This window comes from Grammomys surdaster, unplaced genomic scaffold, assembly GCF_004785775.1.
Source record: "Grammomys surdaster isolate TR1022 unplaced genomic scaffold, NIH_TR_1.0 342, whole genome shotgun sequence".
Classification (NCBI taxonomy): domain Eukaryota; kingdom Metazoa; phylum Chordata; class Mammalia; order Rodentia; family Muridae; genus Grammomys; species Grammomys surdaster.
Window position 1 is genome coordinate 7442 of NW_021604761.1, and position 12794 is coordinate 20235.

At 55.2% G+C, this 12794-nt stretch overlaps 3 protein-coding genes across 7 annotated transcripts in view; all 3 read right to left on the bottom strand.

Moving 5' to 3' along the window:
• Positions 1-56: 56 nt before the first annotated feature.
• Positions 57-5815, bottom strand: Mroh6 (maestro heat like repeat family member 6). Its single transcript, XM_028778925.1, has 10 exons — positions 3403-5815; positions 2996-3148; positions 2657-2811; positions 1893-2010; positions 1517-1701; positions 1292-1429; positions 1047-1161; positions 817-960; positions 564-737; positions 57-326 (listed from the first exon to the last, which is right to left on the bottom strand). Exons 1-10 carry the CDS (start codon positions 3688-3690, stop codon positions 81-83), a joined length of 1716 nt encoding a protein of 571 aa, XP_028634758.1. The 5' UTR covers positions 3691-5815; the 3' UTR covers positions 57-80.
• Positions 5816-5927: 112 nt separating this feature from the next.
• On the bottom strand, positions 5928-9466 carry Naprt (nicotinate phosphoribosyltransferase). The gene is made up of 13 exons (XM_028778926.1): positions 8996-9466; positions 8704-8831; positions 8538-8620; positions 8291-8421; positions 8083-8198; positions 7565-7761; positions 7349-7489; positions 6922-7006; positions 6742-6822; positions 6544-6646; positions 6311-6465; positions 6117-6224; positions 5928-6032 (listed from the first exon to the last, which is right to left on the bottom strand). The coding sequence occupies exons 1-13, from the start codon at positions 9219-9221 to the stop codon at positions 5970-5972; spliced, it is 1617 nt and encodes a 538-aa protein (XP_028634759.1). The 5' UTR covers positions 9222-9466; the 3' UTR covers positions 5928-5969.
• A 928-nt stretch (positions 9467-10394) lies between these two features.
• Positions 10395-12794, bottom strand: part of Eef1d (eukaryotic translation elongation factor 1 delta) — a 14062-nt gene continuing 11662 nt past the window's right edge. For 3 of the 5 annotated variants that reach the window (XM_028778918.1, XM_028778917.1, XM_028778919.1), the window contains 5 exons: positions 11759-11858; positions 11581-11681; positions 11167-11388; positions 10655-10849; positions 10395-10495 (listed from right to left, as the gene is read on the bottom strand). In XM_028778918.1, coding sequence (XP_028634751.1) covers positions 10457-10495; positions 10655-10849; positions 11167-11388; positions 11581-11681; positions 11759-11858 — 657 coding nt within the window. In that variant the 3' untranslated portion in view covers positions 10395-10456. Of the gene's footprint in view, positions 10496-10654; positions 10850-11166; positions 11389-11580; positions 11682-11758; positions 11859-12166; positions 12224-12794 lie in introns of all 5 variants that reach the window. The other 2 variants (XM_028778915.1, XM_028778916.1) reach the window with 1 other exon arrangement.

Genomic DNA, 12794 nt, shown 5'->3' on the forward strand with positions numbered 1-12794 from the left:
CAGAAAAGGTTGGCAAAGCCCAGGGTGAGTTGCTCAGTATAGCAGCCCAAGGGAAGACCTGGACCTAAAGGTCCTTGTAACTAGCTTGAAACCTTCAGAGAGGCCACTAGGTAGGAGGGGAAGAACTGCATGAGACAGTTATGGGACAGAACACTGACCTCAGCAGCATCCTGACTGGAATCATGTAGGCGCAGCAACAGGGGCACCAGACTCTGCAGCACTAATTTCCGCAGTGGTCCCCGAAGCCCCATCCGGAGTCCCCGCTGGCCCCGCCGCACCAGTGTTCCAAGGAGTCCCACTGCTGAAGCACGGACCGAGTCCCGAGCCTTCATGCGTGTGAAAATACAGTCAGAGCTCAAGGAAGGGAGGGTGGGAGAGATCCGTACAGATTAAGGAAGGACGAGGCCTGGTCAGGGCTGCAGATTAGGCCTTAAGCTGGTGGCAGGTCCACAGGCAACTGGGTGGGGAATGTAGGCAGAGCCTGTGGGTAGGACTGAAGGAGAGCGTCTGTGGACAATTCCAAAGGCGACGACAGTGAGACCGTAGGGCAGGATTTTGCTCACATCATCCAGTAGCGGTGGAAGGCGTGGTCGCAGTTCAGAACTGAGGAGTCTCACGGGTGCTCTGGGCTGCAGCAATAGTCTCCGCAAGGCGCCAAGCGCAGCGCCCACGAGGCGCACATCACCTTCACCCAGTGCTCTTAAGAGGACCGGCAGCAATGTGTTCACGTGCCTTATCTGTAAAAACAGGACTCGTGGCTGGACCTTTCCAGATTCTACCTTGGACACATGTTGTCCAGCACTACCAGGTCAGCACCTTCCCACGATTCATTGCAAGGTGGTCAAGGCCAAGTAGGCCCAGCCAGCGTACGGTCGGCTCTGGGTCACCCTGCCAAGTTCGAAGGCGCTCCAGGATGACTTCTTCACGTAAGAGCTGTGCAGTGGGCTGGCTCTGCAACAGCTAAGCAAAGGGGCACAGAGTCAGCTTATCTCTGTGTCTGAGCAGGCAGCCACCCCTCACTATACCGTTCTGGGAAGCAGGCTCACCCCAGTAAAAAAGGCCATAGCTGTGAGGCGCTGTGGGTTGTTAGTGCTTCGTAACCGAGGGAGCAAGTCTGCAAAAAGGCCTCGCAGATGGTGATCAGCATGCGCCACCATGGCACTGGAGTAGGAGGAAAAGGATTTCTTCCTCCGATTGGAATGGCTCATCCCCACCACCTCCCCCATGCCACCATCACACCTGGCCAGCAGGGAGCCTCCTCCTGTTGTGCTGTCCTGGGGTGTCTCCTCACCTGGCCAGCAGCAGGACACCCTCCAGGTGCGTGTGGGCTCCTACCAGTCTCCTCCAGCCTCCTGCTTGCTCCATACATGTGACCACCATTCGGCCACCATCCCCTGTGAGCAGGGCCTTTAAGGCCTCCACAGTGCAGCTGGAGGTGCGAACAGTTGAGAAGTGGACAGTGAGTGCAAGAAAGGCCTGTCCCAACCCTCAGGTATCCCAGAGTACTTATTCTCACCTGGCGTGGCTGTGAGGTGGCCCTCGGTTAGAAGGCTCCCAAATCTTAGGGCTGTCAGGGGAATGAGCACCTTGAGCCAGCTCATGCAACTGTGTGACCAGTGCTAACAGCAGGTGAGGGTAGAAGCCTCTTGTGGCTCCCACGCAGCCAGAGACTGCCAACATCTCTCCAAGAGCGCGCGTGGCCTGCAGATCAAGTGAGCCCATCCTTGAAATTCTGCCAATTTTGGATGCGTACAGGACATCCCAGACAAGTGTGACTCCGGAGCTAATCTGTAGTCCTACCCCTAACAAGTCTACTCTTGGGCTGCTTGTGGCCAGGCCACGCCCCATGATGTCAGGCCACGCCCCATGATGCACTTGCTGAAGCCACTTACTGCCAGTGCCTCAGACTCGGGACCCGCCGCGCCCTTCAATGCCCACAGCAGTTGCACCAGCACCTGCCCGTTTACTCGCTGGTTCCGGCTTAGGCTTCGCCACAGTTCAGAGGCTGCCCTGGGGGTGAAGGGCCATGGAGTGAAGAAGAGCTGCACGTAATCCTCAGGAAAGCCCACCGCTACGACTCTAGGAAAAGGCTCCAGAAGTAAACCATCCTTTCCCCTTCCACCGACCCACATCCCAGAGAAAACAAATGCAGACGACAACAGAGCCAGCCGCAGAGATCAGCCGCCCTCTGGACTACACTGAGCCCTGTTGTGTCAGCTACTGGGAAACAGACCTAATATTATTATTTTTTTTAATTATTGTAAAGAATTAACCAAAAACAACTTTGGGGGTAAATGACCCGCAGAGTCAGAGGCTTCTATGTACTCAAGCCACCGTGCTTCTTATCCTGCCCACATCTTCAGGTAAAAAAAGCAGGTGCAGGGAGAGGGGGAGAGAGAGAGAGAGAGAGACAGAGAGACAGAGAGAGAGACAGAGAGAGAGACAGAGAGAGAGAGACAGAGAGAGGGAGAGAGAGAGAGGTGTTAGAGTTAAACTAAATCCAAGTATGATTTACACCAGCAAAAGGGGAGGGGATTTCTGAGGCCCTGTTCTCTTATTGCCCGGTGCTGCAGGAACCAGATTCTATGATCAAGCAATCAAGCGGGAAGGGGGAAGGAAGCCGCGTGGGGCAGCGCGGCTGGGCGGGGAGGGTTACCGGTCCGGGGGTAGTGAACTGGGTAGCAGCGCACACACCACGTCCTGCGCATGCTCAAGAGCCAGTGCGCTCAGCACTCGTAGGGCTGCCCTCCGGGGTCTCCCCTCTGCCAGGCTAGGCACCTGTGCCAGCAGCCCACGCACCAGACCGTGGACCTAGGTAAAAGGAACAAACACCAGTAGTCAGAGCCCCAGGACCTCGAAAGGAAACTCTTGCCAGGACCTCACCCACCTACCACTCAGTAAGAGGAAGCCTTTGGGGGGGTGTGGTCGAGGTTGATCTCCTCCCACCCTGAAGAGAGGCTTGCAGCCTTCTCAGGATAGGGGTGGGGATGCTAACCTGGTCCTCCAGCCGCTGCCCCCGGGCTTCCAGGGCTGAGGACAGTGTGAGCGCTGTTGCCTGGGTCCCGGCATAGCCAGCCTCCTCCAGACACGCAGCTGTATACAGCGCGAGGTCTGCAAGGGTTCCTTCTTCCCAGGAATACTGGAAGGCCTATGAAGAAATAGTGAAACATGGAGTTTCTGAAGTCCCCAAGCCAATTCATCCATCATCCCTATTCTCTCAGTCTTTCCATCGTCAGACTGCGACAAACCTTCCTCCTCCATGATCTTTTCATCTGTTTACCCTCAGTACTCCCCAAAGCCCTCACATCCTCCCCACCCACGCCGCACACCTGTATCTCGTCTTTCTACCGCCCAAGTGAACAGCCAAACCTTGCGTCGTCCAGCATCCGCCCTCTTACTCACCTGGTATGGTCTCTCGGGGGTTGGCTCCTGGGCATCGTGTGGGGAACAGATCTCACTATCAGCTGTGGGGACAACCACTTCATTCCCAGGCTGGGCCTCAGAGGCAGGGGTGAGTGTTTGAATATAGGGCTCAGCCTCGGGTCCAAGCTCCTGGGGCTCAGCCTGAGGGCCTGGAGAAGAGGGTCCCACAGGCTGCCCCTGGTTAGCCCGGATTCCTTCAGCTAGAGCTGTCAGAGTTAAGGAGCCCACAGGGCCATCCCGGCCCCGACCCCACACACCCCCAGCCATAATGTTCCTACCAGCGGCACCTGTCACCACTCTTCCAGTGAAGTTGTATCCAGACCTGACCTAGAATCAGGCCCCAGGTGGAACGACAGGCGGGCCTACAGACAGGCGTGGTGGCGTGGGCATATACGCGCATGCGTGTCTGAGCATGTGCTAGTGGTTGGCTGTTCAGTCACAGAGATACCTAGGATGGGCTTGTGAAGAGTTTCTGCCCAGGCTGCTAGAGGCAATGGAACGGCCACTGCGTAGTCTGGTTCAGCCCACCAGTGCCCATGGAGACAGTGGACTATGGAGAAGAGGAAGGTCTTTAACCCAACTGCCTGTCCCCCTCTTGCCTGGGGGAGGGGTCCAGGGCAGCTTCAGATCATTCTGAGGAAGCCTCAGCAGGATCAGGGGCTGGGGCTAGACCACATAGCCAGATATCCTAGGAATGGGTGTTGGCGGATACTGTCATCATCCCTGAATTTGAAATACTTTGGGTGTAGAGCAAACGAGGTGAGGCAGGTGATGCCTCCTAAGTATGTTTGCAAGTGCCCACTATTGTTGATGTGGGCTCCTCTGCATCCTTGCCACTCCTGAGGTGGTATGTCTCATCCCCTGTATGTCCAGCCCCTTCTTCTCTGAGACTGTTTTCTCTGCGTCTGCGTAGGCAATGTGTATGTATTCTGTATACCCAGTTGTATCCTTTTCCAGGTTCATGCTCCCCAGGGCTGGCCCAACCTCTACCCTAAATCCCCACCCTCCACCCAACCACACTATAGGCACTGCCCAGCACCAAGCCCGGGGACCTGGATGAACTAGTCTGACAGACTACTTGGGCAGGCAGAAATGCATGGGGAAGTATTCCAAGCAGCGGGCATTCACCCTCTTCAGCTCCTGTACCTCAGACTACCTAAGCCCTAACTCTGCCTCCTGCCAGGAGCATCCTGTGGTGGTTTGAATAAGAATGGCCCCCATAGGCTCGTGCATTTGAATGCTTAGTCAGCGGGGGAACGGCACCGTTTGAAGATCAGGACCAGGAGGTGTGGCCTTGTTGAAGGAAGTGTGTCACAGGGGGTAAGCTTTGAGGTTTCAAAAGTTCAGGCCAAGGCTAAGGTCTCTTTCAGTATGTAGAACTCTCCCCATGTCACTATCACCATGACGGCAAGTATGCCACCATTGTCCCCACCATGATGATCATGAACTAACCTCTAAAACTGTAAGAAAGCCCCCAAATAAATGCTTCCTTTGACAAGAGTTGCCATGGTCATGGGGTCTCTTTACAATAGTAGAGTGCCCAAGGCACTCCGACTCTCCTCCTGAGCAGTTCTCTGGAGAGTCGCCTAGCTTGCTGTGCCAAGCAGCTCCAGCTCTCACTGAGGCAGCTCCCTGGATCCTCAGCTTATGAAATCTCCTCCTTCCTTGGTGACTGGGTCAGAAACTGAGACCCCCAAAGCCAAACTGGCCTATAACTGATGATAGATCAGGCAGGGCTGGCTTGGGAAGCCTGAGATAGGCCCATTGCCCTTAGCAGATATGAGTCCCTGGGGCTATGATTAGACTCTGACCTTACCCCATCTCAACCTTAGAACCTCCCTATCTGCTTCTAGTAGTAGGTGAGGGCTTTCAAAATAACGTCCTCAAAACAGAGATAAAGATAAACCCTCCCCCTCTGTCTCGTGGCTCTGAGGTTCCATTCAGACCCGGTTCCCACAGCCCAGCCCAGTGGCTAACTTCCCACATGCAGGGTTTTAAGTTTCAAACCCGAGAGCAAGCTGCTGAGGTGCCTATTTAACATATCAAAGCAGACCTGGATTCCAGCTCTCCCAGCATCCCCCAGTCTCTACCTGTTACAGGGTATGGCTTGACAGATCCCACCCTCTATCAGGAACTAACTCTGCAGCCCAGGGCCTGGCTTGCCCTTCTCACAAAGGCGTTTCCTTATATAGTCCAGATATTTTGGTCACCCGCTCTCCTTTTGTACCTTTGGCCGCCTGATGCTGTATTTCCTGTGCTCCCCCTCTCATCTCCCCACATGGTTCGGAGTCACGACCACTCTGGACTCTCCCAGATGTCTGGCTATGCTCTCCTATATATCTATAATAAACTTCTCCACCGTACCTGGGGCAGTCAGGTCCTTTCCTTTCCTTCTTATTTCTTTTTTTCATTCACTGGGTCTGTACTTCCTCATACTCCTAACCCAGCCTAGCCCTGGAAGTCCCAAGTGAGTAGCAGAAATCTGTGAACTAAGGACACATGGCTGACAAGTTGTGGGAACAGAGTCATGTTATTTGTGATTTTTTTCACAGGGGACCTCGAGCACTCAGACTGTTCACCAGTGCCCGAAGCTTCTCCGACAACGCGACCTGCAGAGAGAAGAAGGGGATATGGGCAGGCGGAGCTGGGAAGCAAGGCAGGGGACACATAGGACAGGCCACCTATAGGCCTACCGTATACACTGCTGGACTCTGCAGCTGCTTATGTGCAGGGTGGAGGCGGCTCAGGGACTGCTGGGCAATGGTTCTGGATTCATCCAGAGATGGAAGTGGCTCACACAGCTGCAGGGGAGGAGGAAGAGGAGGTAGAGATGCTGGCTTCGGATCAGTGCTCAGCCGAAGTGAAGGCACAGGTGAAGGGCAGTCACCTGTCCCTGCTGCAGGTAGAGTCGCAGCAATGGCTCCACTTGGGCTGGCTTCACAGTGCAGGGTTCCTGGGCCCCCCGAGGCCAAACCCTCAGTTCCTGCCCAGCCTTGGGTGGGGGCTCTTCTGCCAACTGTAGTAGGTCCAGTAGCAAAGACCCTGTGTAAGAGGCAAGGAACATGTCAGAGAGGGTAGGGAGACTTGAAGAAGGACAAAGGAGAGGGAAAGGGAAATCACCATCGGGGCCTAGGAACCGGAAGGCCGCCTTGCTCCCTGGCAGGGTTTGCTTCTCAGGGTCCTCCGTCAGTTTTATTCGAGGCTGGCCTCCCACAGACACTAGCTGCAATGAGAGGGTGTTTGGATAGCTGCACCCCTGTCCCCTACCACTTGCGATCTTCCAGACTTGTCCCACCTGGGGCCAAACATTGTCTTTACCTTGTAGACACAGCCCATAGAAGGCTGTTTGGGACAAGTGACCACATTGGTGCCAATGCCAATGACATTCACCTCACTGCCCTGTGGGGGGAGAAGTGACAATGACACTGAGCCATGCTGCCACCTGTAGGGTGCCAGGGCCTTCTAGATGATCCACCACCTGTCCCTCTTCCACTCTACCTTCTGGGCTAGCCTCATCAGCTCCTTCTCGTCAACGTTGTTGCTGACTACAATGGGAACAGTCTCTAGCCAGGGCACCTGGAACCTGCACGCAACGCATTCACAGGGGCACCCCTCAGATGCTCACGATTTACTGTGGCCTCTCTCCTCCCTCCCTCCCTCCCCCCCCCCTCCCCCCCTCCTCCCTTCCTCCCTCCCTCCATCTCTGTTAGCCATGCCTTTATCCACCCTTGGCTTAGGAGCACCTGGTGATCCTACCCCACTCCTACTCCTCCCTCCCTTCCAGGGCTTGCTTAGTTGCCCCTGAAAAAGGCCCCATGGTCTCACTATAGGAGAGACCTTCCTTGTTCCATCTCTCTGGGACTCACTCTCCCAGGAAGTTTCTAGCAGGCACACCTTCCCCCCCGCCCCCCCGTGGGGAACTCACTGAGCACCGACAGTCCGAAAGATCCCACGGATCTCCTTAGCCTGCTGAAGCAGGTCACCGCTGTCCAGTCTCACACCCACTGCCCTGTAGCCCAGCTCCCCCAGCGCCAGGGCTACTGCCAGGAAGTTAGGAAGACCACTCCTGCACGTAAAACAAGGGGGATCAGGGGCTCAGTTGCTCTACCAAGGCCACCCTGATAGAATGCTCACAGCTCACCTTCGTACACTGTAGGAATCCAGCAGGCCCTGGAAAGCCCGGGGAAAGGCCAGAGCGTAAGCCACAAATGCTGCACGTTCCCCTGCATGTGGTTCCTGCTCCTCTAGCCCCAAGTAGATGCACACGCGATTCAGCCAGGAATTTACTCGGGCAGGCAGGTCTACTGCGGGGCCCTCACTAGAAGCTGGAGCCAACATCTGTAGAAAGAGATCGGTAAAAGATGGTTCCAGAGTTCATTGTGAAGCCTAGGAGTGCCAAGTATGTCATGGCCTCAGGGCAAAGGTGATGCCATTCAATGCCAGCTTTCTAGTGCAGCCTTGGATCAAGTGCCCAGGCCAGTATCTACCAGTACATATGGCCCAGCTTACCCTAGGGCCCAGCCCACTCTAGCTTTAGGATCCTGTCTTCTAAAGCGGGCCCAGCATGGAAGGACACACTGAGACAGAAGCAGAAGGAGAGGGATTTCAAGCCCAACTTGGGCTACATGGGACCCTGACACAAAACAAAACAGTACTAACCGGGTCAGGGGGTACCTCACTACCCGAAAATGAAGTGACAAAGGAGTGGGCCAGGGTCCCTGCCACTGGTACACCTCTCAGTTGTCCAGCAAGTGTGTTGCTGCTGCTGTCAAACCCTGGGTGAGAAGGCAGGTAGGTTTAGGAGACTCCCGATATGAGATATGAGGGTACCTCCCCTTCTCCAACCTATGGCTCTTCCAGGCCTCACCACCCAGGTAGCTGTAAATTGAGGCCGTGAAGCCCCCATCGGGACCCTGAGCTCGCCGCAAGCCCATCTCTAGTAGTTTCTTATCCGGCCCTGCAATCAAGCGAAGCCGAGCAGCATTGGTGGCTACGAGGCTGTGGAGAGTAACAAGCCAGGAGAACTCAGGTGAGGGTCACAAAGCTACCCCAGTGGGAACACTTAGATAGTCCCAGCGCTCCTATTGCCTGTACCTCTCAGGGACTCCGCTCACCTAGCGTAGCTGACCAGATACAGCAGCGGAGTCTCCAGCAGCTGTACCAGAAGAAGAGGCCCGGACACTTGCAGAAGCGGCACCTGTGGGGCGAGTGATCAGCTCCACAGTGGGACCTCCTGGACCACCCCACTCTTCTTACACACCCAGCTCACAGAGCACTCACACCAGGGAAGGCGAGGGAACCCTCTGGCAGAGCCCGCACCGTCACCCCAGAGCAGTCAAGGGCTCGAAGGTGCTCGAAGAATGCAGGGTCAGTGTCTTGGGGTAGCACTGATGCCAGGAACTGCACGTCTGGAGCGATAGAGAACACATGTAGTCTGGTGGAGGACTCGGCCAAGCAAGTACAAGTGCCCTCAGAGGTCAGGGGCGCATGGAGAGGGCACGGGAGATTTGTTCCTGAGGGAGCGGGGGTTCTCTTCCAATCAGAGGAATACCGGAGCCAATCTCAGAACTACCTGCATCCCGCAGACGGAAGGCGCGAAGAAAGCGCATACAGTCCTGCAGGCCAGCGGTCAGGGCGAAGGAGCCTCCGAAAGGGCAGTGGCGGAAGAAGAGCTCGAACTCTGCTGCCTCGCATGCCCGGCCCGCACGCCAGTAGCCCAGCGCCATGGTAGCCTGATAGAGGTCGGTGAGCAGCGGCCGCACTACCAGGCGCCCCTCGCCGTCCAGCTCCATCTCCATTCCGCAGGGTACACAGGCTCCGGGTTAATGGCGCCCTACTCCACCCGCTAGGGCACTGATCCAGCGGACCGACTCACGCGGAAGGAGGGCCTTTCCCGGCAAAAGTAGGCGGGGCGAGCCGCCTATACTGCTAGTTGCAGGGACTCAAACCCACAAGATAGGAGACTGGCACACCCCCACCCCAGTCTCCTGGACTCCAGCGAGCGGCTTGCCCCTGTGAATGGCTCTTAGAGGTTTTGGAGCTCAACTAGAGGCACTAAAAGCAAACAATTTAAAACAGGGCTGGAGTGCTTGATCAGGTTGTACTTTACCCTGGCCTCTTGACCCCGACCTGGGAGGAGCAAACCAGGCTATATTACAGCTGTGAGCAGCTATAGGGAAAACCAAGAGCCCCTAGAGGTCAGTGCTGCCTTTCAGGTGTGAGGGGAACCCGAGCACTGGCATGGGGCAGGGGAGGGGGGTGGGGGTGGGATGATGATGATGTCTGTTCAACCCAGCAGCCAGGCTTGTGAGTCAATGTCCTAGGACAGTTTATACTGAGCATGGTGGTGGTAAATGTCTTCAACCCCAGCATTGGGAAGGCAGAGGCAGGTGGTTCTCTAAACAGCCAAGGATATACAGCAAAATTTATTCTCAAAAACAAAAAGTATATGTGTTTTTGTACTACAGGCAGATGTATGCCCAGAGGCCAGAAGAGGGCATCAGATATCCTGGAACTGAAGTTAGATTACAGCTGGTTAGAATATGGACAGCCAGCTGTATTGTGTGGAATTTGCCTGCCCGTTCCCCTAAAATCCCCGTCAGTGCTTGGGTGTCGGTGGTTTTGGGAATATAGTGCTGGTGAAATCCTGTGGCCACCTAAGTTGAGACGGTGTACCAAGTGTGGCTGCTTCCTGTGTGTGACATAGTCTAACCATCCCAGAATATAGAGGATGTGATGCTCCTCTCCAAAGGTGAGGCGAGTGAAGAGGAGTGCTAGGTTGGACATAGGTGTACTCCAAATGGCCACAACGGCAGGGACAGGAGACACATGGTGGACAAATGTGGACCCAATAGATTCTGTTTCTGGCCCAAACAGCTTGAACACAAGAGGCAAGAGGTGGGCAGGTATGAGACACGTGTGGGCCAGAGCCCGGCAGAGCACTGAACACCAAGTAACCACAAGAGCCAAAGTGCGGAGTCTCAGTCTTTAATCTCAGCAGGTCCTCACACACATCAAACCACACTCTCCACTTTCAGATCTTGTTGAAAGCTGCGATGTCGACACTCTGCACCTGTGGATGGAGACGAAGGGTGTCCTTGCAGACTGCCTGGCCGAGGCAGGCTTATGCTCCTCAGGGGAGTTTGAGGTACCGTTCCTATGGATGTGGGGCGCAGGAGCCAGTGTCCCAGGTCCACCCGGTCTCCCTACCCTTGTGCCCATGCCCACTTACATGCTCCTCAAACTTGGTGATCTCCTCCTCAAGCAGGTCGGTGCCCACTTTGTCATCCTCCACCACACACTGGATCTGCAGCTTCCGGATACCATAGCCAACGGGCACGAGCTTGGAGGCCCCCCAAACCAGCCCATCCAATTGGATGGAACGCACACAAGTCTCTAGCTGGGCCATGTCAGTCTCATCATCCCACTGTGAGAGAATGTGGGGGGTGGCTGAGTGAGCCATCTCAGAAACCTCTAGAACACTGCGGGGGAAACACCCACGACCCCCTCCCTTGAACTACGGGACACACTTTTGTTTCTTTATAGAGCCCTTAGAACCAGTCCCAGGTTTACATGTCCCACTCCACATTTCTGTTCTCATGTCAGCATCTTTAACTTCCACTAAGACCCAGGAGGATGTGCAGAGGCTGAGCCTATGCTCCAGCCACTCAACTCCCCACCCTCCATCTCTAGCTGTAAAGTTCTGTTCCTAGCCTCCCAGAGGTTTATCACCCTACCACTCACAGGTTTAACATCCAAGAGGATGGAGGATTTGGCCACCAGCGTAGGCTTCTTGGCCTTCTTCTCTGCGTACTGGCGTAGCCTCTCCTCCCGTAGTCGGGCAGCCTCCTTATCTTCTTCTTCCTCGTCACTGCCGAACAAGTCAATGTCATTGTCCTCATCGTCCTCTGCTGGTGTGGCTCCTTTCTTGGTTGGGGGCTCCACTTGACGCATAGGAGAGACATGCTGCCACAGAAGAAGGGAGGGAGGCTGAGACTCATCGGACCTCCACAGTCCAGCTAACTGCAGGAAAGCCAGCCCTCGGAGACCTTCTCAGACCTCAGCCTGCCCTGAGGGTCAGTCTTGCCTGGGACAGTCAGTAGGTAGGGACAGAAGCCAGGACAGGTCCAAGGCTCCTTCCCAAGTGGGAAGACTCACTTGGGTCTGTGGGGCTGTGGCTCGGTGAGTAGGTGAACTCTTCTCCAGAGTGCTCAGCCGGGCCTCCAACTTGGAAATGGCCTGCTGCAAATCTTGGACAACTGTGGGCACAAGGGGGACACCAGTCAGATAGCAGAGGCTGGAGCTGGAGCCCCACCTGTCAGGTGCAAGCCCTCACCGCCTCGAAGGTTCTGGTTCTCCACTTCCAGACTGGCAATCCGCACAATGAGCTCACTGTGGTCTCCACCAGGTCCACTGGAGGCTCCAGGGCCTGAGCTCTGTAACGGAGGAAGACGCTGCTCTTAGCCCTTTAGCCTGCTTCTAGGGTCCCCTTACAGCCACTCAGAAGCAGAGCCCAGACTAAGTTGAAAGTCTGGCAAAGGCTCAGTCGGTCTTAATGGGTACCCTGCAGTATTTGGTCAAGGAAGAAGCAATACAGGAAGGTAAGGGACCACAAGACATTCTTCCTGCTTAGGGTGAGCAGTGAAGACCTGCTGTCTTCAAGAATGGCTGTACACTGTGACCATCTCAGCCAAGCAGAGTGTATAGGACAGGGGAGCCAAATAGAGAAAGCAACAGGACTTACAGTCCTAGGGGTGGCCTGGCCCAGGGCCTCAGGGGAGTTGGGCAGCATCACCTTGAGCTAGAAACAGGAGGGAAAGCAGTTGAGGGGCTAGAAGGAAGGAGTATGCACATGGTGCCAGCACCTGTGATCTTACTCCTGAGGTGGCCCCAGAAGGCTCAGGAGGGCACAGGGCAGGCTCCCCTTGCAGGAAGACCAGGCTTCTGCTTCATGCTCTCAGATGTTAGCTCCACTCACAGGTAGGAAAGTTACTGGTTCTGAAAGCATAGGTACATGCAAGTCCCAGCCCAGCAGGCTCTGCTAGGACTTCCTCTGGGGGGCAGCCAAGCACTCTTACTATTTGCCAGACAGAATCTGCTCCATAGAAGAGGTAACAGACAGACAGCAAACAGAGGCCTTCACCCTAGTGACCCAGTAAGGCAGCATTTGGGCTGACAGTAAAGATAACCTTGTTTGTTTGTTTTGTTTTTTTCAAGACAGGGTTTCTCTGTGTAATAATAACCCTGGCTGTCCTGGACTCCCAGTAGACCAAGCTGGCCTTGAACTCAGAGAATTGCCTGCTTTTGTCTCCCAAGTGCTGGGATTAAAGGCATTTGCCACCACTGCCTGGCTAAGTTTTTTTTTTTTTTTT